General features: G+C 43.5%; 1 protein-coding gene across 1 annotated transcript in view; it reads right to left on the bottom strand.

The window, feature by feature from the left end:
* Nucleotides 1–5,680: 5,680 nt before the first annotated feature.
* The window catches only part of STXBP3 (syntaxin binding protein 3), a 59,623-nt gene continuing 39,601 nt past the window's right edge, over nt 5,681–25,702 (bottom strand). The window contains exons 11-19 of the mRNA XM_044300707.1: nt 24,131–24,188; nt 22,913–22,978; nt 19,740–19,820; nt 17,480–17,618; nt 15,020–15,126; nt 12,020–12,112; nt 10,260–10,345; nt 8,232–8,380; nt 5,681–6,441 (exon numbers count right to left, since the gene is read on the bottom strand). Of these exons, the coding sequence (XP_044156642.1) occupies nt 6,344–6,441; nt 8,232–8,380; nt 10,260–10,345; nt 12,020–12,112; nt 15,020–15,126; nt 17,480–17,618; nt 19,740–19,820; nt 22,913–22,978; nt 24,131–24,188 (877 nt within the window). The 3' untranslated portion in view covers nt 5,681–6,343. The remainder of the gene's footprint in view (nt 6,442–8,231; nt 8,381–10,259; nt 10,346–12,019; nt 12,113–15,019; nt 15,127–17,479; nt 17,619–19,739; nt 19,821–22,912; nt 22,979–24,130; nt 24,189–25,702) is intronic.

The raw sequence follows: 25,702 nt of genomic DNA, 5'->3' as shown, positions 1-25,702 counted from the left end.
GCATAATGGCATGCAAGTGGTTCTGTGGCCCCGAACTACGTGACTGGTTTTCTTTAAATGGCAAGCTGGTCAATATCCCTTAGGCCCCTTGCAGACAAGAGTTTGTCACGCTGCGAGTCCACAGCGCAGCTCCCGGCCTGACCTCCAAGCACTGACGGGGTCACGTAGCATTATATTGACGCAACCCTTACAGTTCTGGAATGTATTGGATAACACTGGCAGCATTATGTCAGTGTTATCCAATACATTCCAGAACTGTAAGGGTTACATAGCATCATAAATCAATATAATGCTTGGGATGTCAGGCCAAGAGCTGCGCTGCGGAATCGCAGCGTGACAAACACTTGTCTGCAAGGGGCCTTAACCAATAACTCCACTTAAGCAAAAATACAGAACTACAAGGGACTAAGAGCATTTAGTTAGATTAGTAATGCTTGCCCTTCTATTCTTCTCTACCAAAGGACAGAAAACACTGTGGAACCTGATGGATCCCATTATAAGTCAATAAAGTCAGTGGAGTGCCGCTGCTACCCATTAGGTGATGGATGTGGCCGTGTGTTGGATTTATTAATTTTTTTCATTATAAGGGCTCATGCACACAAATGTATTTTTTTTTTGCAGGTCACACGCAGACCCATTCACTTTAAGGGGGCCGCAAAATATGGGGACAACTCACCCATGTGCGGTCAGTATCCGTATGCCTGTTCCAAGGCCTAAAAATAGAACATGTCCTATTCTTGTCCGTTTTATTGGATAAGGATAGAACAGTTCTGTAGACGGCAGCACATTCCATTCAGCAAAATACGGAATGCACGCGGCCAGTATCCATGTTTTGCGAAACGCAAAAACAGCAACGGCTGTGTGCATGAGCCCTTAGGCTAAATTCAAACGTAGCTGATTTTGGACTGTACATCCGCAGCCATGTATAGGACAAAGCAAGTCTATGGAATCTTCTAATCCCCATCTAATTGCTGTGGATTTTTAACATGCAGATTTGCTCATGCAGATCAGACTTCCAAATCCCCAGCATGCCCATTATCTTGGGTATTGTTTGTGGCTTGCTTCCATTACATTCAATACAGTTTAAAGGGAACATGTCACCTCCAACAAACATCCCAGGCCGGCAGCAGTACCTGAGAGTAGCCAGCAGCGTGTTTGTAACAACGATTTTCTTCCTGCATGCAGATGAAGCAGAAGCTGTAAAACGATCTTTAATCCCCTGCCGGCGCGCTTCTCTAGTCAGGCTTGACGTCACGGGGCAGCGGCCTCCTTGCTCCAAATCACGGTAACCACGCCCCCTTCCCCGCCCCTTCGCTGTGACTGACAGCACTTATGCCCGACAGTTCAGCTAGCTTTGCTGAACTCCCGGCTGTCAGTCACAGCGAAGGGGCGGGAAGGTGGCGTGGTTACCGTGACTTGAAGCAAGGAGGCCGCTGCCCCCGTGACGTCAAGCCTGACTAGAGAAGCGCGCCGGCAGGGGATTAAAGATCGTTTTACAGCTTTTGCTTCATCTGCCTGCAGGAAGAAAATCGTTGTTACAAACATGCTGCTGGCTACTCTCAGGTACTTCTGCCGGCTTGGGATGTTTGGAGGTGACAGGTTCCCTTTAAATGCACAATTAAATCTGCAACTACGATAATAAGTGTAAATAAGAGTAAAATAGTTGCAAGTCCCTTAATAAATGACCCCCAGTGCTTTTTGCAAAGGGGGGGGGGGGGTGTCATTTGCAGGGGCCACTGATAGAGATGTGTCTAAGCTCCAAGAATCGTGGACTGGTTACTGATTCGGACCTCATTTTGTTCTAGTGCCACTCCCTTGCTGTTGTGAAACTACAACTCCCAGTATGCTCTTTTCTCTTTCATAGAAGTTCTGAGAACAGCAGAGCAAGTGTGCATGCTGGGAGTTGTAGTTTCACAACAGCTGGAGTGCCAAAGGCTGCTGAACCCTGCAAGGTTGACACACAAAAAAAACAAAAACAAAAAAAAACAACAATGAAGTGTTCAAATAAATGGGATCCAATATGAGCCTCATGGTAAGGGCTCATGCACACGACCGTATGTATTTTGCGGTCTGCAAAAATTATGGATGACATCCGTGTGCACTCTGTAATTTGCGGAACGGAACAGCTTTCCCCTAATAGAACAGTACTATCCTTGTTCGTAATGTGGACAATAATAGGACATGTTCTATTTTTTTTGCGGAACGGAAATACGGACATACGGAAACATAATGCACACGGAGTAACTTCCTTTTTTTTGTGGACTCATTGAAAAGAATGGTTCCGTATACGATCCGCAAAAAAAATAAAAAATATGGAACAGACACGGAAAGAAAATACGTTCGTGTGCATGAGGCCTAAGACTTGACGCGTATTCTACAGACCTCTAAGTGCTCCATTTGCTGCCACCTCTTTGCAAGATGATATTCTCCTGTGGCAGCAGATCTAACTTTTTGGGGAAAATTCCTCTGTAATATGGCATTCAGTGGAACATGCTACAATTGATGCCACATGAATCCTACAGAATATGTTCAGCATGTCTCCATATGAAGTTATATTAGAAAACTGTTGGGAAAGCAGATACAGCATTAGGAGTCATGCACACGACCAGATTTTCTTTCTGTATACGTTCCGTTTTTTTTTGCAGCCCGTATGCCCAACCATTCACTTCAATGGGTCCGCAAAAAATAAATAAATAAATAAATGACGGAACTGACCTTGTGTGCATTCCGTTTCTGTATGTCCGTTCCGCAAAATAATAGAACTATTCTTGTCAGTTTTGTGGACAAGGACAGGCATCCGTTTTTTTTTTTGCGCACTGCAAAATACATACGGTCATGTCCATGAGCCCTTATAATAGTAGACATTCTACCATAATAACACGCTTACTCAACAGCACCAAGCATCATAAAACCTTCCCTGTATCCTGGTGTAGTAATACCAGCCGCCCATCCACTCCACCCTCTCTGAAAGCTGTAACACTTCTGCACATAAAGGATGCTTATTTAACGACTATTGTGATCTTACAAAAGCAGCTGATAAAGTTACAGTTTGCATGGATGTGACTATAGCGGATATGGCCTTTAGATACACCACAAAGACAACATGCAAGGAAATCGCGTATAATGGGATGATACATAATCCAGTATCAGAATGTCTAGAAATATTACAGCTTGGCTGAAAGTATGTGTATTTTTCAAATCAGTCTATTATTTTTAGGCTGTGTTCACACTGGTGCTGGGTTCTGTTCCTTTAATTTTGGGACATCTGTTACTTGTCGGCGACAAGAATAGCAACGTCTCCAGCAAAACCCTGACAGACGCATAATGAGTAAATGGGATCTGTCAGGGCGAGTTTTGAATTTAATCCGTCAGTCACGATTCCAATGAGAACGTGCAGCACACGTCTGTAATGGTGGGGAGGCGCCACCAGCCGTCATTACCACTTAGGGTTCGGCTACACAGCAACCTTGTAACGCATCACGTTGCACCCAAATATCGCAGTGTAGCAGGGCATCCACAGAAAGGAATTGGGTCGCAGCGTGACGCGCACAGTTGCTGCGACTGCTGCTGCTGGACTTCTTGTGATTCTGGGGTCGTGGTCACAGCAAACGTGAGCCTGTTCTGCATATGTACAATGTAGGGAGCTGCTAGGGGTGTGAATACATGGACACATTGACCTAACCTTTTTATACCAGTTTCTATCACAGAGGATGCTGGGGATTAGAAAAAGATGTCATTTAGAACCCCATTCACTTGCACTGTAGTTGTCGGTGTTGTGCACCTCTGCATCCGGCTATATACCAGGCATAATACAATGTATCCGGGTTGTGCATTCAGTTCTAATCCTGGACAACTCCTTTAAAAGAAAAACATGGCTGCCTCCTTCCAGAAACAGAATCACACCTGTCCATGGGTTGTGTCCGATACTGCATCTCAGCTCCACTGAAGTGAATGGGCCCTAGCTGCAATACCACAACCAACCTATGGACAGGTGTGGTGCTGTTTCTGGAAGAAGGCAGCTATGCTTTTATAATCATGGAGAACCCCTTTAAGGGTTTGCAGGTTTGTTCTGTGAACTTGAAGCACGGCTATTGCCGTTTAGCTTTCCGTTCATCAGTTATGCTTCTTTTTCTGTTCTTCTGACGGATCAGAAGAACGGAAAGCTTGTAACTAACAGATTCCACTGTGAATAAGCCGGTTGATAACTCAATGGATTTTTTGAGTGTCCTTATAAGATGTACAATTGGATTTTCATTTTACGGTCAGTTCCTACAGATGTATGTCCCTAGTAAGCAAATCAGAAATGCAGATCTTCTAGAACAATGGGAACATTTACTAATGCGATTGTGCCAAGAACTCAAAAAATGCTCTAAAATTTGTGGCATTTCTGACGCACAACGTTACATGAAGTGTTAGACCAATTTATGAAGCAATTTCTCTAACAAGAAAAATCCACTGCGCCTGACTCACCGGTTCAGGTGACGAGCGGGAATCGCTAAGGATGTGACAATGTGCAGCAAACATCTACTAAAATGGTTTGGGCAAAATGAATAAGCCGATCACTACAGAATTAGACAAAAGTGTCTAGCCACATACCAATTTTATGGTACTCATTTTAATGCTAAAGGGATCCGATTGGCACATCCATAGACTGCCCGTCTAAGTTTACGCTGTCTACGTTTTAAACAGCATTAGTAAATGTGCCCCAATATTCCCTTGCACCAGTGTCACACTGAGCTCAGACCCCCCCCCCCCCCCAGGCTTTATAACAAAGAAACCTGCAAAAGAAAGGCTTGCCACAATGGTGATTGGAGTTTATCATGCCCACCCTTCTCTAAGGAAGGAGGTTGACCCCCAAAATGATAAGCATTTCGCTAAAATGCTTTAATTGTCCGAGTATCACATACCGTTGATAAAAAGCAGGCGGGTTAATAGGAGCCCATTGTCTCTACCTACCAACCAATGCAAATTGATATTTGATTTGCACTGATCACATTTTTTGACCAAAAATTGGTTGTCACTTGTAGTAGAGCAATTGACCTGACACTGAAGTTGGCCACACACAGATAGCTGCCAGCCGAAAGCTCGTTCAGCTTTTCTCTCTCTCTAGTGAGCTGGGCTGAGCATTTGCTGAGAATAGGGAGGAAGGTGAAAGTCGCCAACAATCACCTCTGGCATGCGTCTTATTGGGCATACTGAAATTTGACATACCCATCCCTTCTCTCCCCTGCCATCGGGGGAGAGTCTGGAGACCCCGCATGCACATTACATCATCGGATTTGGCCAATATAAATCTAATATTTACAGGAAGCTTTACTAGTCCTTTCCCTTAACTACTACCATAATACTGCGCCCCATAGAAAACAATGGCACGTGAACTGATAGGCAAACCTGAGTAGCCAAAGAGAATGTAGACTCATCCATTTAAAAGATCTTTTATTTAATATGTAATACTTCTCTTTAGTAAACCACGTTTAGCTCACTACAGCGCGGTGTTCCCTTTTCATCAGTGCCTGGTTAGATATAAAATGACCCTTTTTTCCTTATGTTACAAGTCTTCTGCCAAGCAGAGGTACAAGTTGTGATGAGCAGATCATACACATACAGTGCTGCCAGAAGAGGCAGGTGGTGGCACATCTGGGTGGGATGGCTACAAGAAAATTAAAACTGCTCACAACACTCATCTTTACAATGTTTATGGGTCAGTCATGGAAAACATGGAATTAAACAGTATATCCATAATTCTCAAAAAAGATATACACACATACACAGTATATATTATAGGCAAATCTCAAAGCAATAAAACCTTAAGGGGTTTTCCAGGACTTTTATACTGACGGCCTATGCTTCGGAAGGGCATCAATATCTGATCGGTGGGGGTTCCACACCCGGCACGCCCACTGATCAGCAGTTTTTCAGTAGCTCCGGTACTACTCACCTCCATTCACTGTGTAGTGGACGGAACTGGTTACTGCAGCACCGCTCCCATTCACTTCAACGGGAGAAACGCTGCAGTTACCAGTTCCGTCTACTACTCAGACGCAGCTTAGATATTTATTGCCTCTCCTAAGCATAGGCCATCAATATAAAAGTCCTGGAATACCCTTTTATGCTGTAAAACATTAAACTGTACAAGAATATAATTCAGTGCCATGGTGGTTATTTCATATGGAAAAGGCATTTGGGTGATCCTCTCTGTCAGAACTTCCAGTTTTGTAGATGCAATTGTTAAATGATGACGCCAGATAGCTGGCGGAAAGCCAGGCATCTACACACGTGTAACTCAATGTGCAGACAGGTTACCCTGTAAGAAATGGTCTGAAAAGAGCAGATACATTACAGTTTATGCCATTATGGTAAAAACTTCTTTTGGGACATGAGGTTTTGTGAGATTTTTTACATCATCCAGCATTTTCTCCGGAGTTATAATATGTGTGGAACCTAGGGAGGTAAAAGAAACAAAAACTACTGACAAAGGAAACATAAAAATTCTCAGCTCTAACAAAACCCACGAGACTTCAAAAAGAAAGGCGCCTGTGAATATCCCGAAATTTACAGATTTTGGCTACTCGTGTACAATAACCATTGTGGTTTTTATTACACAGTACGACACCAGGTTCAGTCTACGATAAACCCTCTTAAGTCAAATTTAGCAAATGACAATATAACATTCTCCACTGTCCCAACGCCTGTATTAGAGACCCATCAGAAAGGTAACCATATCTAACCATAGATTCCTATGCAGACTGTTAGGCTACATTCGCACAACAGTGAAAAAAATAAAAACAAAACGGGCACAAAGTCAGTTTTTCATGGAAATTTTGTCTCCATGTGTGCATCCATTTTCTGTCCATTTTTAACAGCAGTTTTGCATCCATTTTTAATGGCCGTCAAAAAATTTTAACCCCCTAAAAGTCTGTTTTTCACTAGTGTACCTATTTTTAACAAACATTAGATCGATTCACTCCTGTCTAAAAGGCCGTTAAAAACGATCCCAACAGTTTCAATGGGGTCTGTCTAGCAGTGAAAACAGCCACAAATGGCACTTCCTATTTTTTGATGGGGCTGAAAATTGGTTCTGAAAATGGATGTGTGACGGCAGTCAAGTTAATGTAGCCTCTTATGCTGTGACCTAAACTATGGCCCCACTTTGGTCCAGCTCCAGGACAGCAATGAAGAAAACCGGATCCCTATTCTCCCAATCAGCGTTGTCACCAAAATCATGCATTTATGGTATATCCCTAGGCTCTATGCAAAGCGGAAAAAAAAAATAACTCTGGAGGGGGATTCTAATTTGGAAATGTTATTTTACTGATTACTCATCCCCCATAATCTACAGATGTGAATAAATATTAAACTATCTACAATATTTAATACAAATGTGCATTCTTAAGAAGTCCAAGGCATGACCATTATCTCGTACTCGCAGTGTAGCCACCTAATGGGTCTTAGGCTGGGTTCAGACTTGAGCGTTTTACGTTCCTACGCGCTGTAAAATGCTCAACAGGCAAGAACCAATGATTCCCTATGGGAATGGTTCTCATCTGAGAGTTTTACAGCGCGTACGATCGCGCTGTAAAACGCCCGACGCCCCAAGAAGTACATGAGCTTCTTTGGGGCGTCTTGTCGCGCGTTCTCGTACATAGACTTCAGCGGGAACGTGCGACAATGGGCGTTCGCTTGTCTCTGTATGCGCAATTGCAAACGCCCGTACAATCGCGCATACAGAGCGCTCCATCGCGAACGCTCAGGTCTGAACCCAGCATTACTGTAGAGACATGTTACCGTGTCTGCAAATAGGGTTTTTTGAGTATGGAATGTAATCTATAGTAGAAAATATTCCTAGGAAAGGTTTTTCTGAAATAAACTAGACACTTGTTGTGTGAAATCTTCAAGCTGCACTCAGCTTAATGTTTTTCACCCCAAGTCCATCGTATATATTTGCTGTTTCTCATGAAAGCGGCATCCACATGCACCTCAATGGTTTTTATGGACTGCAGCTACCAACGGTTTATGTGCAGCCCCATCCTAAAACATGGCCTGTAACAGGCAGCAGGGAGTGGAGGCGAGAACCACTGTTCTACATTATACTGGCCGCTCGTCATCAAACAGCGTCACCAGCAGAAGTTCTGGTCATAGCTCGTGTGCGTCTTTACTCCTCATGGTATTTAAGACATACAAGACTGTATTCCTATGGACCGCAGGGTAAACTGAACTCGTATAATACTCACCAATAATAACCTGGACAAACTTGTTGGCTCGTGACACTTCATAAGCACAACGTATTTCAGAGTAAGTGATCCCACCGATTACAAAAATAACGAGCTTGGAAACTGTTTTCCGATCCTCCCGGTTTAGGGTATTGTGCTTCTGTCGGGCACTGAAAGCAATACATGCATTAATATTTAGGTAATAATACAGCATCATCTCCTGTAAGTTCACACAGACGCATTCATCCTGTGTCAGTTTCTGATGCTCTTTGACTCCCTAAATAGTGGGCGAATCTATTTGAACTGACTCTCTTAGGAAAAATGAGAGGATAAACATATGATATCTATATAACTGTCCTATCAGTCATGGATCCTGTAAAAACTGATTTAAAGGAGTTGTCCAGCTTTTTAGACTTTAACCATCAATCCCTGCTTGCTGTACCTGTTGGGGAAAAAACAAAAACAAAACAAACCCTGCACCCTTCTACTCTGTTCTGGCTCCCTTCACCCATCTTACAGTCCCCGCATGTAAACTTCCTGATGGAAAGGGTCACATGTGGCGCTGCAGCCAATGACTGGCGTCAGTCCTCTAGCAGCACGTCACTGGTGGGTAACATGCTGTTTGGGGACACATCACCGCCGAGTCTAGTCATTGCCTGGAGCAGCTCACATGACATTGTCTGGAAAGATACAGGAAAGGCTGCTGAAGGGAGCAGGAATTAGGTACACCAGCCTGGGGTTGACAGTTAGGGCTCTTGTATTTTCTTTACGTGTCTAATCCGTTTTTTTTTTTTGCGTATACGGAACCATTCATTTTAATGGGTCCGCCCGAAAAAAAAAACGTAAGGTACTCCGTGTGCATTCCGTTTCCGTTCCACAAAAAAATAGAACATGTGCTATTATTGTCCGCATTACGGACAAGGATAGTACTGTTCTGTTAGGGGCCAGCTGTTCCGTTCCACAAAATACGGCATGCACACGGATGTCATCCGTATTTTTTGCGGGCCGCAAAATACATACGGTCGTGTGCAAGAGGCCTTAGGCTCGGGCTACATGTGTAGCATGACAATAAGTGATGCAACATATAGGGTACAACTACACTGTAACATATGCTGCGCGACATATTTTGCAATGCTAGACTACGGTGTCACACTGACATGCTACGACCCGACGGTCGCACAAAAGTCCATCCTGGATGGATTTTTTGCAACTGGCATGTCGCAGTATGACAAACTAGACTAGCATTACAAAATATGTTGCGCGACATTGGTACGACACATGTCGTTGTGTAGCCCTAGCATTAAAGTCCAAAAGCTGGACAGCCCATTTTAATGTGTTAGTCAGCATATATAGATGGCTCCCTACTGTAACCCAGTATGGTGAATCAGTACGGTTACTACTAGCTGATATTATCATGGCAGTGAATTCCCAAATACAGGGTTTTCTTGAAGGGGAAGTCCCATCCCACAACCCCCTTCATATTCCAGCTGCCATGGCGAATGGAATGATAACTCACTCTGGCCATATATTTCCAACATGGCAGCTGAGGGGGTTGCATGGCAGCCAGATGAGTGGAGTCTGTCACAATGCTCTGTCTCATAAACGGGAGTCCTAAGTGGGGGATCCCTTTCTATAAGGGCTCTTTCACAGGAGCGGATGCCGTGCGTGGAATCCGCTGTGTGAAAGAGAGCCAAGCCCCGTTCCGGACAGCAGAGACACGGAGCAGTAACATGATTGATAATGCTCTGTGCCTCTCTGTGACCCTTTTACTACAAAATCACGGTGAGATAAAGTTGTCACTGTGATTTTGTAGTAAAAAGGTCACAGAGAGACACGGAGCATTATCAATCATGTTACTGCTCCGTGTCTCTGCTGTCCGGAACGGGGCTTGGCTCTCTTTCACGCAGCGGATTACCCGCACGGCATCCGCTCGTGTGAAAGATCCCCAACATTCACATGCCTCTCGTAGGGCATATGGACAGGGCTGCACCTCATCAGACAAGCCCTTTAAGCATCACTTGTAAGGTTTTCATAGATTTCTTAACTTACCTGACAGCCCCAGAACCGTTCCACGAAGCAGGACACTCGGAGCAGTACGGCCACTCCCGGGAGTCCAGTTTATTTTCTATATTGTCCTTCAAACATTAAAAAAAAACAAAAAATACGTTGTCACCAGAAATACCTAAATTAAACTGGCTGACATTAGTGATGTGCTAATGTCAGCTAAACCTAACTAGCCTATTCCTAGTTTTATCCATGCCCCCGTTACTCCAGAAATGTAACTTTTGTAATATGCAAATTAGCCTCTGGGAGCAGGAGGGGGGGGGGGGGGGGTGTTGCTTCTGCTCTTAGGGGCTCCGTTCTCCCTCCAAGTCTTGCATGACGGGGCCAGGCAGCGTTCGCATCCTCCTGCCAGCCCTGAGCGCATGGTAAATCTCGCACCTGCGTCGTGCGGTTCAGTATTCAGCGCAGGTGCAGTAAGGAAGTCGGCAGCCAGTGAGTGTCCTTCCTTCACTATGCTGCGCGCCGAATACTGAACGGCACGGCGCAGGCGCGAGATTTACCATGCAATCTATATATAATGCTTTTATTTTGCAGTCTATTACACTTGTCAAGAAAACGCTGACAGGCATTCTACCAGGCAGTGCAGAAAAAGAATAAGCATGCTGCTCTTAAGAGAGTCTGCAGAATGCTCATTTTTCCATGGAGATTTTTCTGCTATATTACATCACATCTGCTGTGGATCTGCAGTGTGGAATCTGCACTACTTACCCTCATAGTTTGAAATAAGTAAGGCTAAATGAATAGTGTGCCTAGAGTTAGCTATATGTATAGCCTAGCCACCATTTAACCACTCCACACATAGAGATGCATGTGCATGCTTGGACTGACTGCATTGGGCATGTTTCTTTCATACCACAGCGCCCCTAGACAAGTTGTCTAATTCCTCAACAAATTTAAATTCCCTCCAAAACAGCCGATATTGAACAACAGTGCTTGGGAAATACTGACTGTGGAGAGATTGTGGATGATATGCATCATTCCCCCTACAATGGATTTTGGCTTTAAAAAGTAGCACATTCACTGGATTTGAGACTTTTCAATGCCATTGAGACTTTTCTAGACGTAACTGGCTTTTTACAGTGCTCTGGCCAATTTTACAAAAAGGGTGGTGTGGCGGAGTGTGGGCAGGGTCATCATTATTTAGGCCAGAAACTGGCGCAAGGACTGCTGGAGGAGGCACGTCATTTGTCATAAGTTACATACCTCCTCCGGCAGTGCAGGCCCCATCAAGACCAGCATAGCGCACACCAGTCTTGATAAATCTGTATATTAGGAAACTAGTGCACTAACTGTAATTTGCTTTAAATGAATTACGGTATAATTTGTAGATTGTTCACTCTTGTCCAATCTGACACTGGATTAATACAAAGACTTTACACAAAACTGAAGAATTATAGGTTTACAATCCACAATATCTTCTAAAAAGCATGGTCTTTGACAGAATATGCTGGCCTGCCACAGTTATGATTATAATCAGCTCAGACAAGCAAAAGAAAGGGTTAAATACTTTTAGCTTTTGTGAAACATTACAAAGATTTACTCTAGAGTCATGTAGTATAGTGTAGTATATTCTTGTAGCATTCGCTACGTCTCATCATGCTACTACCATAGAACAGCAATGAAATCTATGTTTACACGTCTGGAGCAATGAAGACATTTAGAAGCTATAATATAAAATGTCCTCATCAACACCCCGTCCGTCATTCTGACTCATCAAGTGATGAAAGGACAGCTTTCTACCTCACCTCTATTATATCTTTTATCACCGGCGTCCATCTAGACAGCTGAAAGGTTTCTTCCCTTGATCGGTCTCTTCTGTGTGGTTTACGTTGTGAAGACTGAAAATAAATGTTCATTATTTTTTATTTTTTTATTTTTATCAAAAACAGTTTTACCTTTACACAGGAGAATTTATCATCCCATCATAGTAAGCCGGGATAACAAGTTCTCCTATATTATATCAAAAGGACCCCTGTCTGCAAAGATAACAACCAAACACAATTCTAAGAAAGGGATGTATAGCCGAGAAATCTGATGCTGCACAGGCAGACGTCGCAGGGAAGACCTAGAGAGGAACATTGCAGATACTTCAGTTATTAAAGAAAACCTCCGGGTCTTTTTTCACATTCCAGTTGCAGATTCACCAATTCCAGGTCTTCTTTTTTACCATACAAGATGGCTGCATTTCTCAGACTACCAGGTGCATACTGCGCATTTGGTGGCCCTGATCACTTCCTGCTGCCCTTGGATTGGCCACACAAGCACTGCTCGCCAATCCAAGAGCAGGGCTGGAGTAACAGGAAGTATCTTGGACTACCGATGCACATTCTGCATCAGGTAGTCTGAGAACCGGTGCGGCCTTCATGGATGACAGAAAAGCACTGCTGGCCAATCCAAGAGCAGGGCTGGAGTAACAGGAAGTATCTTGGACTACCGATGCACATTCTGCATCAGGTAGTCTGAGAACCGGTGCGGCCATCATGGATGACAGAAAAGCACTGCTGGCCAATCCAAGAGCAGGGCTGGAGTAACAGGAAGTATCTTGGACTACCGATGCACATTCTGCATCAGGTAGTCTGAGAAGCGGTGCGGCCATCATGGATGACAGAAAAGGAGGCTGTGAATCAACAGATCTGCAGCTGAAAAGATGGTCGCCATCTAAGAATTCTGTTTGTTCCCCAGTTAATGTGAGTTTTTCTTGAACCGGAGGGTTGCTTTTACATCACTGGGGAAGAGGTGTAAGGACAAAGCTTGGATAATATTGAATACTTCCATATAATGTCTTGAAGCATGGTTACCAGAGACAGTCTTGGAGAATGCAGTCAGGTAGCCCACAGTTCTTCAACGTCTAACCCTTCTACAGTACTTTCAGGCTGTAGTGATTAAAGGGGTTTCCAGCTTTTAGATTTTTAAACTGTCAACCCCAGCCAGCTGTACCTGTTGAAAAAGAAAAACTCAACTGCTTCCTGCCCCTCCAGTGGTCTTCCCGTGCTGTGAACTTTCAGACAGATGGGGGTCACGCTCTGCTCTGCAACCAATGACCGGCCTCAGTGGTGACGTGTCCACAAGCAGTACATGACCCAGCAGTGACCAGCTGCTTGGGGACAAGACATCACAGAGGCCAGTCATTGGCTGCAGAGACACAAATGACCCCCTTCTGTCTAGCAGTTTCCAGAACAGGGATGGGAAGATTGCTGAAAGGGAATTAAAGCAGTGGGCAGCAGACAAGTATGTTTTTTTTTTAAACAGTTACAGGAGTCTGGGATGGACAGTTAAAGTCCAAAAAGCTAGACAACCCCTCTAAGGGACTGTAGGAGATTAGAAAATCAGGTGCACAGCAGATCCAGAAGCAGAACATCCACAAGAGCGTGTCCTTTGTCCTGATACCATATAACTATTCAGAGTGACGGTAAGGATTTTGTCTGGTGACACGTCACACGTTTGTGCGCCAGGTAATAAAGCCTCATCATCAGTAATCCTGAGGTTCTCCTCTAGGGAGTGTCCTTCAATAATTCCAAATATATCATTGAATATTAATTAAGGGAACCATCTATTACTAAACAGATAAATGGACATGAAAACACAAAGTATCTCAGGACATGGCTAAACACGGGATGGGAACTAAAGCGAGGTGATAGGAGGCATGTATGGCGTCCACATAATACAGCATGGTAAGGAGTATAATTATACTGCAGATGGGTGGTAACAGGCATGCGACGGGATACAAGGGTGCCAGTGATGAGAATAATGTTTATATACACAGTGGAAATAACTGGGCTATACGCTGATGGAAAGGTGTCCCAATCTATGCCAGGAATATACCAATCTAACAGGGTGCCCATAAATATATGATAAATACTCAAAAATGTATTATTTTATCAGTGAAACATGGATAGCTTTTAACTGACCTGGATCCCCAAACCAGGCAGTCTTAAAGGAAATAAAGAAGAGGGTTAGTTAAAGAGACAGGCGAAACAAAAGCAGCAAGCAATAAGAGGCTGTCCAGATTAAAGAGCATTTGTCAGCAGGACAACCCTATTAAACCAGGTAGGGCAGATCCTGCTGAGTAAAATGACACTTTATATACGTCCATTATTGAGTATAAATCATTTTCTATGTAATGGAGCTAATTGGTGCCCTGAAGGGCAGACAGAGTCCCTTGGAGCCCCAGATCTTCAACGCCCTGCTCCTCCCCCGTCCCATTGCTTGCCAGGGCTAAGCATCTTGTCTGGCCCTCAAATCTTGCGTCTGCGCAGTTGCTCGCAGGATTGGTGCATGTGCAGTGCATCCTGCCACAGGAGCGAAATTGCAGGACTAGTCGAGATGTAAAAGAAAGAGTGGCAGGAGGAGCAGGGCCTGGCAGATCCGGTGCTCCAAGGGTTCCAGGCCACTCGCTGGTGCACCAATAGGCTCACATGCAGAAAAAACTATTCATATTCAATAATGGCAAATAAGAGACATAAGAAGGGTATCACTTTAGTCAGCAAGGTCAACCCTATCAAATAATATTCCTGGTTTCATGGGGTTCATCCTGCTGATCGATGCTCTTTAAAAGTCTATGCTGTTCTGAATTATTGCCGCAAATAATCATGAGTGAATTAGTCAATGGAACAGAATTTGCTGTAGGACTAATTTTGGGACAGATGCAAAGTGAGTAAGACAGCCACTAACCACAAGCTACCGTTTTACAAAGAAAAGTGGTTAAATGCTATTGCCGTTCCCATGCCTGTCCCTCAGTGTCTTACCTTGGGGACTATAGGAACACCAAGGTATTTCCAGTTCTTCAGTACATCCCCATCACTGTCAATCTTGACGTGTTGAATCAGTCGGTCTAAGCTCTCCTGAGTTGTTCCTTTAGATCAAGAAACATAAAATGTGAAATAAGAAAACCTTATATAATAACGGAGCCTATAAAACACTGAATGACTGTGGTGATCCCAGAGGGTCCCGGATAGAAGAAATTTTTGCCAGATTCAACTGATAAAAAAGCCGCTCTCTGTAACTCTCACAGACTTCAATCACTAAAAACTTTGGGGAAGATTTATCAAAACTGGTGCAAAGGAAAAATGGCTTAGCTGCATTCATACCTTTAATTTTCCAAAGGAGCTCTATGGGCCACTGTGCCAGTTTCCCATCATACCAGTTTTGATAAATCTCTCCCCTTATCTCACAGGTACTTGGACTTTTGGGTCTGTAGAGTATGGGCAGGGGCGGACTGGCCACGCACCCCACGGGGAAATTTCCTGGTGGGCTGATGCCAAGTGGGTCACCCCAGCCCTCCTCATGGCCGCCAGCCGGGTACACAACGATCAGATGCACTCAGCATTAATTATTGCTGCGAGCATCAGGTACTTCTGCAACTAGGTGACAGTCGCCCCCCTTCAACTGTATTGCCGTCCTCCCAGTTGAATACTGCAGCGAGGGCGGCTGGATTTCGTTCTGCACTCTTCTAAGGAAGTATTCTGTTCTGCTGGGTGGTATTATGTGCTGTACTATGGTACTGTTGGACCCGACCTACTTCTCTTGTCCCTGTCTACTTGCCTTCTGTCAATATGGGCCCACCTACAACATGGGCCACTTTTAGGTTTTTGTTCAGGGCCATTTTAAGTTCCCAGTCCACCCTGAGATGGGGGAGATTATGGCTGTATACCAGTTTGCTGGTGTACTAAACTTGTAAATTATGCCACAGGTGCCACTTTGTGACAAAATGTGGAACTTTTTTTTTAGCTTTTTCTGACACTCTCCCACTTTCCCCCAAAATAGTGGGGCATGGGCAGGAGGAGACGGGCCACGGGTGGGAGCTTCGCAGTCTGATTTAACAGCATGTGCAGCAGAAAACTGGTTACATCACACCTGAAATCTACTCCTGGTCTGGTGCACGGACAGCAGGAGATGTATTCAGAGGCATGAACCTGTTAATAAATTTGTTGCATCTCACGACCGGGGCAGGTAAAGTTAGGAGCGGCGCACACAACCCCATTATTAAAGGGGTTGTCTCACTTCCGTAAGTGGCATTTATCATGTAGAGAAAGTTAATACAAGGCACTTACTTCCTATAGTGGGCAAGCACGACCACCGCTGATAGATTGCAGGGTGGTCTGTAACCATGGAAACGAGCAGTGTATAATGTGATGGAAAAATGAATCCAGCCAGCAAAGCAAGCAATATGAATAACAACAATACATTAGTAAGTGCCTTGTAATAACTTTCTCTACATGATAAATGCCACTTACCGAAGGGAGACGACTCCATTATAAATATGTCTCCACCACACAAACATGCTGTGCCAAGTGCTGAAGAACGAGCACCTCCAGCCTCCAGTTCCCCATCACTGCACTAAGGTATGGGTCCATTTACAGTACAATGACACTAAACTATTGCCCAATTTACTAAACCTAAAAGATGGCGGAAGCTTAGCCTTAGATTTATCACAGGCTGGATGATAAATCTGGTGCAGGGATAGGCACTGTTCACTGACTCCATACAGACTACTGGTTGGCTTACTTTGATTCTTACGCCAGAATCACACCAAAATTGCCCCACCCCTACATGTAAGGGGGTAAAAAAAAAAAAAAAAAGAAGTGTGGAAACCCTAGATATGACATTTTGCGCCACCTTTTTGGCGCAGCTACATTAGTAAATCTGGGCCAATGTTATTAAGCAGAATAATGCGGCTCACTTTCATCATGGGGTGTAAGGTACACCTTTCCTTTAAAAAAAAAAACAAAACTGAAAAACCCTGAAACACAACAGACATGTCAAAAGTTGGTATCTGTAGGGGTCTATGAGCTGAGATCCTGGCGCGGCTCTTAGTGCTGTGCCCCTTTAGCTTTGTAATGTCTGACTGAGTGAAGGGCAGAACATAGACTACAATGGGACTTAATATGCGCTCAAGCACGTGTAAGGATAGCCAGATGGTATACAATGAGGGATTTCTTATTCTGCTTCATAATATTACCTTCCAAGAAGCAGAAGTATGGGACGGGTGATGCTTGCAGCTATCGCTATGTAATCATCGGAGAACGGCGCTCTCTTTAGTGGCGAATACTGATTTAATAATCTTATCTGACATTCTAATCTGACATTAGCGTTCTTGCCTTTAGTATTAATGGTATGTATCATGTAGAATTAAACTGCAATATCACCACATAGTATGGTATATTGGGCACCTTGACTGCGTAACCCATGTTGTTCCCGTCACTCACCATTTTCCATAAAGATGTAGAGAAGTATCGCTCTGATTTTATCGTAATTCCCCACGTCTTTACTGAGCAATACTGGGAGCAGGACACGCATGTATTCCGTCACCTTCTGCCCCTCTGCATTGGTGCCCATTGCAAGATCCTGAAAATATAGTTCCGGCATGAAAGACGGTATGCTATACACCAGTGTACTCACAGGATACAATGCCTGCCACAATTCCCTGCTTCATCATACAAAGACTTACAGATTTTACAGCCGTTATGTTGTAGACAAGTCGCCAATAAAGTCTAAGGATTTGGTTGCAACACAATGGCTCTATAAAAAGGGACATAATAATTGTAATGGTTCTCTTCCCCGTTTGACAAGTGCACATACAAAATATTAATGGAAATTAAATTATATGAATTAAAAATGTGAGGAATTTCTAGCTGCAAGTGTTTGTATCTGTAGGGATAAAGGAAGTTTATAGATATAACAGACAATTGACTAATTCCTGCAACAAAGGGTCCCTATAAGACTACATGCACACGACCATGCCATGTTTTGCAGTCTGCAAATAGCAGATCCGTTAAACACAGATGCCATCCGCATGTGATCCGCAATTTGTGGAACGGAATGGGAGGCCCATTATAGAAATGCCCATGTTTGTCCGCAAATGGGCAAAAATAGGACTATGCGGTCTGTATCTTTTGCAGACCCATTGAAGCGAATGGGTCCGCAACCGAGCCGCATAAAACGAGGCTCGAATGCAGACCCAAACAACGGTTGTGTGCATGAGGCCTGAAAGTGGGTATAGGGTCAGTATGAGAGCAGCGCTTCCACACTCTGGCTTGATCCATTAGCCCCTACAGCATGCAGTCTCTTTTCTATCGACACATCCAAGAGCCATAGCTTTCTAGTGATCTGTACTGATGTAGATACATGAGGGCTTGTATTATTGTGTGATAAGTTGTATTTTAAAGTCACCATTTTGGGGTATATATAACTTATTCCAAGACTTTTATACTGATGACCTATCCTCTGGATTCTCCTTCTCAGCTGATTGGCGGGGGTCCCAGGTGTCAGACCCCCACCGATCAGATACTGATGACCTATCCAGAGGATAGGTCATTAGTATAAAAGTCTTGAAAAACCCCTTTAAAGTTTCTAGAGAGAGGGGGTAATAAAAAATTTTTTTTAAAGAAAAGTTTTTATTCTGCCTCTGTATTTTGGGATGTTTCTGCGTTTACCATACAATATAAATAACCTTACTCTTATGTTACTATTTTTCCACAAAAGAGCACAACAGGTTTTTGCACCATCATCATATTTTGAGAGTCTTTTTCTTTTTTTTTTTTATTGCTTTCTCTGTGCAGTTGATACCATGTATGTAAAGTCTGTGCCGTTTTATATTTTTGCCTTATTACAACTTGTTTTAAATCGGAAAAAACTTGTTTCTTTTTAATACACTTCACTGAAGTCCCACTAGGAGAATTCAACTTTTTATTTCTTTCGTTCTCTAGTTCAGTATAATGCAATACTCCTGCACTGTAATGGGCCTAATAAGTATAGAGCAATAGCAGGCCTGGGGCCTTTGTCGGGGCTCTGTCCGCCATCCACGTGGATGCCAATAGTGCCTCAGTGATTAAGGCATCTTGCACACGACCGTATGGCTTTTTCAGTGTTTTGCGGTCCGTTTTAAACAGATCAGTTCCGTTTCCGTTTTTTGCAGATCGCAAACGGAAACGGCAGCATGGGATATACAGTTTACAGTAATTACATTGAAAAAATGGAGCTGGGCATAAAATTTTCAATAGATGGTTCCGCAAAAACGGAACGGATACGGAAGACATACAGATGCATTCCATATCCATTCAGTTTTTTTTTTACAGCCCCATTAACTTAAATAGAGCCACTGAACGTGATGTGCGGGCAATAATAGGACATGTTCTATCATTGAACGGAACGGAAAAATGGAAGTACGGAAACGGAATGCATACGGAGCACATTCAGGTTTTTTTGGAGACCCATTGAAATAAATGGTTCCGTATACGGAACTAAAAAAAAACAGAACGTAAAAAAAAAAAAATTATGTGCAAGAGGCCTAAAGCGGAGATCGGTTTTATCCCGCCTGTTGCGTGTGATGCAAGCTGTAGTCTTCATTTATGGCACTGTGTGGGCAGTATCTCCCTCCTACACCCTACATCTACAGAGCGAAGAGGTCAAGGTACACAAGAAAGTACACATATGATTTGTTCTGTGCCACATACCAGTTTTACTTACTTGTTCAACTTTGCAAAGCTTCTCCAGGTTCCCTTTGAACTTCCTCATACAATCCTCAGCAAGACTAAGATGTAAAGCTTGCTAAAAAAAATAAAATAAGAATTAGTGATTTTTCATTAGGAGCAGTTCAAGCAACATAACAATTACTGTCTATTAAACCAGCAGCAGAACACCATCATTTTGTGGTGATACATTTTTAGTACACGGCCCTGTTCCCTCAAACACAGAAAATATGGCTAAAATGATGTGGACACCTGACCCCCACAGCTAGAGAGGATTATTGGACATTTCATTCCAAAACCAAAAGGCGTTAAAATATGGATGTTGGCCCCGTTTGGCAGACACGTTAGATGAGAGGGTCTGGCTCGAGCCAATTCATCCTGAAGGCATCAGATCAGACTGCGGTCAGGGCTCTGTGCAGGCCACTCGAGTTCCTCCACACAAACTCAACAAACCAAGGGTAGATTTATCAAAACTGGTGTAAAAGGAAAACTGGCTTATTTACCCATAGAAACCAGATCAGATTGACGATTTCATTTTCCAAAGAGCTCTGAAAAACATTGGTTGTTATGGGCACTAAGGCTACTTTCACACCTGCGTTTAGGTGCGGATCCGTCTGGTATCTGCACAGACGGATCCGCACCTATAATGCAAATGCTTGTATCCATTCAGAACAGATCCGTTTGCATTACCATGAACAAAAAAAATTTTTTTTTTTTTGTTCATGATAATGCAAACGGATCCATTTTGACTTACATTGAAAGTCAATGGGGGACGGATCCGTTTGAAAATGGAGCCATATTGTGTCAACTTCAAACGGATCCGTCCCCATTGACTTACATTGTAAGTCTGGACGGATCCGTTTGCCTACGCACGGCCAGGCAGACACCGTGTCCGCCTGCTGAGCGGAGCGGAGGCCAGACGGTGCCAGACTGATGCATTCTCAACAGATCCGCATCCACTCAGAATGCATTGGGGCAGTACGGATCCGTTCGGGGCCGCTTGTGAGAGCCTTCAAATGGAACTCACAAGCGGAGCCCCGAACGCAAGTGTGAAAGTAGCCTAAGCCAGTTTTCCTTTGCACCAGCTTCGATAAATCCCCTCCCCATGTATTTATAGACCTTGCGTTCTGCAGAGAGGTACAGTCGCATGAGAATAGGAAAAAGCCTTCCCAACTGTCACAATCTTGGAAGCATATAACGGTCTAATCTGTCTCAGTAAGCTGTAACATTGTAGGAGCCATGGTGCGCAGATGAGAACTGTGGCCTCTCCATACTGTACATTGTGTAGCGGTGGTGTTTGATATTGTAGCTAATTTATTTTACGTGAATGGGACAGAGCGGTAGAAAAGCCATGTAACCGATAGTGTGAAGTCACAGGCGGCGGCAGTCACTCCAGCTGGGGGTACGCCAGCAGTCTGACCTCCAACAATCCGATATTAACCGGATACCGGAGATTTTTTTCGTTTTTATTTTTTTCCCCAGACCCTCTTTGCGGCAAAACTTACCTGTGCCCTTCATTCTCTGGGTCATTACAATTACAACGATACCACAAAGGTTTTATATGTTTAAATACAAAAAATGAAAAATTACAACTTTTTAACAAAAAAATATTTTCACCATATTCTGACCCCTGTAACTTTTTATAGTTATGTCTAATGAGCTGCGAGGGGCTAATTTTTTGCTTGATGATCTATAGTTTTTATTGATACCATTTCGGGGTGTGATTTTTTTAAATCACATTTTATTACATTTTTTAGGGTAAGAGAAGCAATGAAAAAAATTGCAAATCGGACATTTTTATATATTTTTTTTACAGTTACGCCATTTGGCGTATTGGATGTTTTTTTTATATTTTAATAGTACGGGTGATGCCCATGATATTTATATATATTTTTTTTATTATTTAATGTATTTAAGAAAAGGGGGTGATTTTTAAATTTTATTTTACATTTTTTTGTACTTAAAAAAAAATAATATTGTAGCCCCTCTAGGAGTTTACAATGTCTACTACTTATTTATTTTTATAGATTACTATACTCCCATAGGGAGAATAATACATGCATTGCTGATCTATATAGGAACTGCAGCTCTAATATGCTGGGTCTCTTCAGAGAGACCCAGCCTAGTAGAATTAATGACAGTTATCCCTGATTGCCGCATGGGTCTTTCACCCTTTAGATGCTGTGATCACACTTGAACAGGTGGCATATTTAAAGGCCGTACATGTAAAGGGTTAATGAGCAATCCTGAAGAAAGGTCATCAATATTTAAATCCCACTGGACTCCGTTACCACTTAGGAGAGACATTTACATCCTTTTAGCCATGTAATGTACCTGTAAGGCTACTTTCACACTAGCGTTCGTCGGTCCGCTCGTGAGCTCCGTTTGAAGGGGCTCACGAGCGGACCCGAACGCAGCCGTCCAGCCCTGATGCAGTCTGAATGGATGCGGATCCGCTCAGACTGCATCAGTCTGGCGGCGTTCAGCCTCCGCTCGCCTCCGCACGGACAGGCGGACAGCTGAACGCTGCTTGCAGCGTTCGGGTGTCCGCCTGGCCTGTGCGGAGGCGTGCGGATCCGTCCAGACTTACAATGTAAGTCAATGGGGACGGATCCGTTTGAAGATGCCACAATATGGCTCAATCTTCAGGCGGATCCGTCCCCCATTGACTTTACATTGAAAGTCTGGACGGATCCGTACGAGGCTATTTTCACACTTAGCTTTTATATGCTAAAATAATGCAGACGGATCAGTTCTGAACGGAGCCTCCGTCTGCATTATTATGATCGGATCCGTTGAGAACGGATCCGATCGAACGCTAGTGTGAAAGTAGCCTAAGAGTATGTACACACGTGGCGGATATGCTGCAGATTTTCTGCCACAGCACAGATTGGAAAATCTGCAATGTATTACAGTAGCAGCAAGGTGGATAGGATTTTACAAAATCTCATCCATATGCTGCAGATTTGCTGACCCAGCATGTCAATTTATGCAGCAGATTTTGATCACAGATTTGCTATGCATGCAGCGTAATCCTTGGCAAATCCAGAGGCAAAATCCAAACGTAACACAAGCAAAATCCGAAATCTCAGCTGCCTACTCCCAGCAATAAGAGCAGTATAGGCTTGTTACATGGTTCAACTACATTTATACATAGAAATGGTCTCTTACCTTGCTCATTTGTTTTCGGATATGAGGCATTTTTTTCATCAAGTTAGATAAGTTGGAGATACTTAGCTGTATAAAAAATAAAAAAGTCTGGCTAAATTATCTCAAATATCAGAGCAAGTCCAGGATGCAATGTTTGGAAATTATAGTGTACACTGCACAGATAAACCATAAACCGATCCACATCATATCATAGTCCTCCTTCAAACCCACCTCCCATTATCCCTCCCCTCTCCCAGGGATGCTGGCCACATAATGCCAGACATTATGGGTTCCATTTATTATCCAGAAATCCTCCTATATTTGGCGTATTCCTGGTGCAGATTGTAGCTCAATGGTTAGTTGTGCCACAATCTGCGACTTTTCCCCGTTTACACCAGGTCTGAAAAAGCCGGTGTGGCGTGGGCCCGATATAAGTGTTATTAAAGGGAACCTGTCACCGGGATTTTGGGTATAGAGCTGAGGAGCTGGGTTGCTAGATGACCACTAGCACATCCACAATACCCAGTCCCCATAGCTCTGTGTGCTTTCATTGTGTGAAAAAAAAAAACGATTTGATACATATGCAAATTAACCTGAGATGAGTCAGAGCTTGAAAATATGATCTTCTCTGGTCACACAAGTAAGATATGACTCTTATGTTAATTTGCATATGTATCAAATTGTTTTTTTACACAATAAAAGCACACAGAGCTATGGGGACTGGGTATTGCGGATGTGCTAGTGGCCATCTAGCAACCCATGTCCTCAGCTCTATACCCAAAATCCCGGTGACAGGTTCCCTTTAAGACCGACGTCTAAAACTTCTTAATAAATAACCCCCTATGTATCATTTCAGGCAAAAGACATGACACTGAGCTGCAACAAGGTGCGAGTAGTAGTAAGTGTAGATGAAACTGGAGTGTTCTGCTTAGGGCTCATGCACACATTGTGGTTTTTGTCTGCATCCAAATTTGCAGATCGTATTTGGACACATTCACTTCAATGGGGTCGCAAAAGATGCAGACAGCCCCACAAAAAGATAGAACATGCCCTATTCCGGTCCGTTTTGCGGACAAGGATGGGACATTTCTGAAGGAGAAAAAAAGATGGTGGCAGACTCTTGGCCAGTATCCGTGTTTTGTGGATCAGTGATTTGCAGACCGCAAAAACACAAACAGCCGTGTGCATGAGCTATGAATGAGCAGAATGTCCACACTCCCAATTTTGCTTATTTTGTACCTTTCCTTCTGTTTCTTTTTTAGTGGAAGAGATTTCTTTAACGAGTTTAGGAATTTCTCTGTAAAATAAATACACAGAATATTAGAATTCTGTCCGTCTCAGCAGAAGACAATACAAAGCTTTAAACTGCAATTCACACAGAGCTCATCTCAGGACAGGCCCCGACATCTCCCCCCGACCTCATCCCACCTGGTGGTCAGACCTATGGGATCGGCAGTGCTGGCTGTCTTACAGTTTTTGTAGCTCACATACAAGTGCATGGGAGTTACCGAAACAGCGTAGCACATTGAGTTACCTCTATTTCCATAACTTCCGAGATGTTCACTGTCCTACACTGTTTCCAAAATTCACATTCACGTGTATGGGAGCCATGGAAACAGTGTACATAGCCCTCTTGGCTAACAACCTTTCAGCTGCCGTACCCAGGTACAAGGGGGTTGAATGGGCCCCATGTTAGATAGGTGAAGGTCCCAGAGGTGGGGGCAGAATCTATTAGCAATCTATAGCACATCTTGAGGATGTGCTCTACATGTCAGAAACCGGAATACCACTTAAAAGGGACATTTCCATAAAAAAAACATTAATAACTTCCAGTCCTGGTTCTTTAATTTGCTCTTTGGACTTTTAGCACAGCAAACAGCCTCAGTCAGACCATTAACTGCCTGTTGTTATCCCTCACAGCAGCAGTAAACTGAAACTGGATTACCTTTCTATAAAGGAGTTTTATTTGTGTGTCGATTGCTACAGAAGGACAGTTTTCACGGGCATAGTACTGTCTAAGGGCTCATGCACACGACCGTTGGTGTCTTGTGATCCACAAAACACGGATATCATTGGCCTTGTGCATTTCACATTTTGCTGAATGGAACATTGGAAACAATAATAGGACCCATCTTGCAGACACATGGACATGGAATGCACACAGTCATTTCCGTTTTTTGACACCCCATTGAAGTCAATGGTTCTGCATATGGGCCTCAAACCCCCCCCCCCCCCCCAAAAAACGGGACAGACATGGGAAAAAAAATTGTTTGTGTGCATGAGCTACCAAAATACCCCTTTATGACTGAAGTGTCCCTCTAAGCATCTGTAAAATTACATAACTTTTGTCGGCAAGAGTAGTGCATCACTGTTCTTGCTGTGAAACTGACTAAAACCCAAAAGTAAACCTGTCAGGACATGTCAAGGTCTGTTTAAAAACAGACTAGCATAGCTTTCATGGCACCAATGTGAACAGAGCCTTACAGAGGGGGTTACCTGTAATTGATGACCTATCCTCTGGCTAGGTCATCAGTATCTGATCAGTACGGGTCTGACACCCAGGAAAACTGCCAATCAGTTTGAGAAGGCCCTAGCGCTACTGTGAGCGTCGCAGCCTTCTCTCTGCTTACCCTAGGTCAGTAACGTCATGACTAGGGATGAGCGAATGTACCATCCAAAGTCAATTCGCTAAAACTTCATTTCAGGATAAATTCAAAGTGCCCACTCTGTACAGTATTAGAATGTATTGGCTCCGATGAGCCAAAGTTATTACTTTGCGAAGTCGCGCGAAACTTTGTTCAGTACCTTGGA

This window comes from Bufo gargarizans, chromosome 7, assembly GCF_014858855.1.
Source record: "Bufo gargarizans isolate SCDJY-AF-19 chromosome 7, ASM1485885v1, whole genome shotgun sequence".
In the NCBI taxonomy this organism is placed as follows: Eukaryota; Metazoa; Chordata; class Amphibia; order Anura; family Bufonidae; genus Bufo; species Bufo gargarizans.
This window is presented reverse-complemented; position numbering and strand designations above follow the sequence as displayed.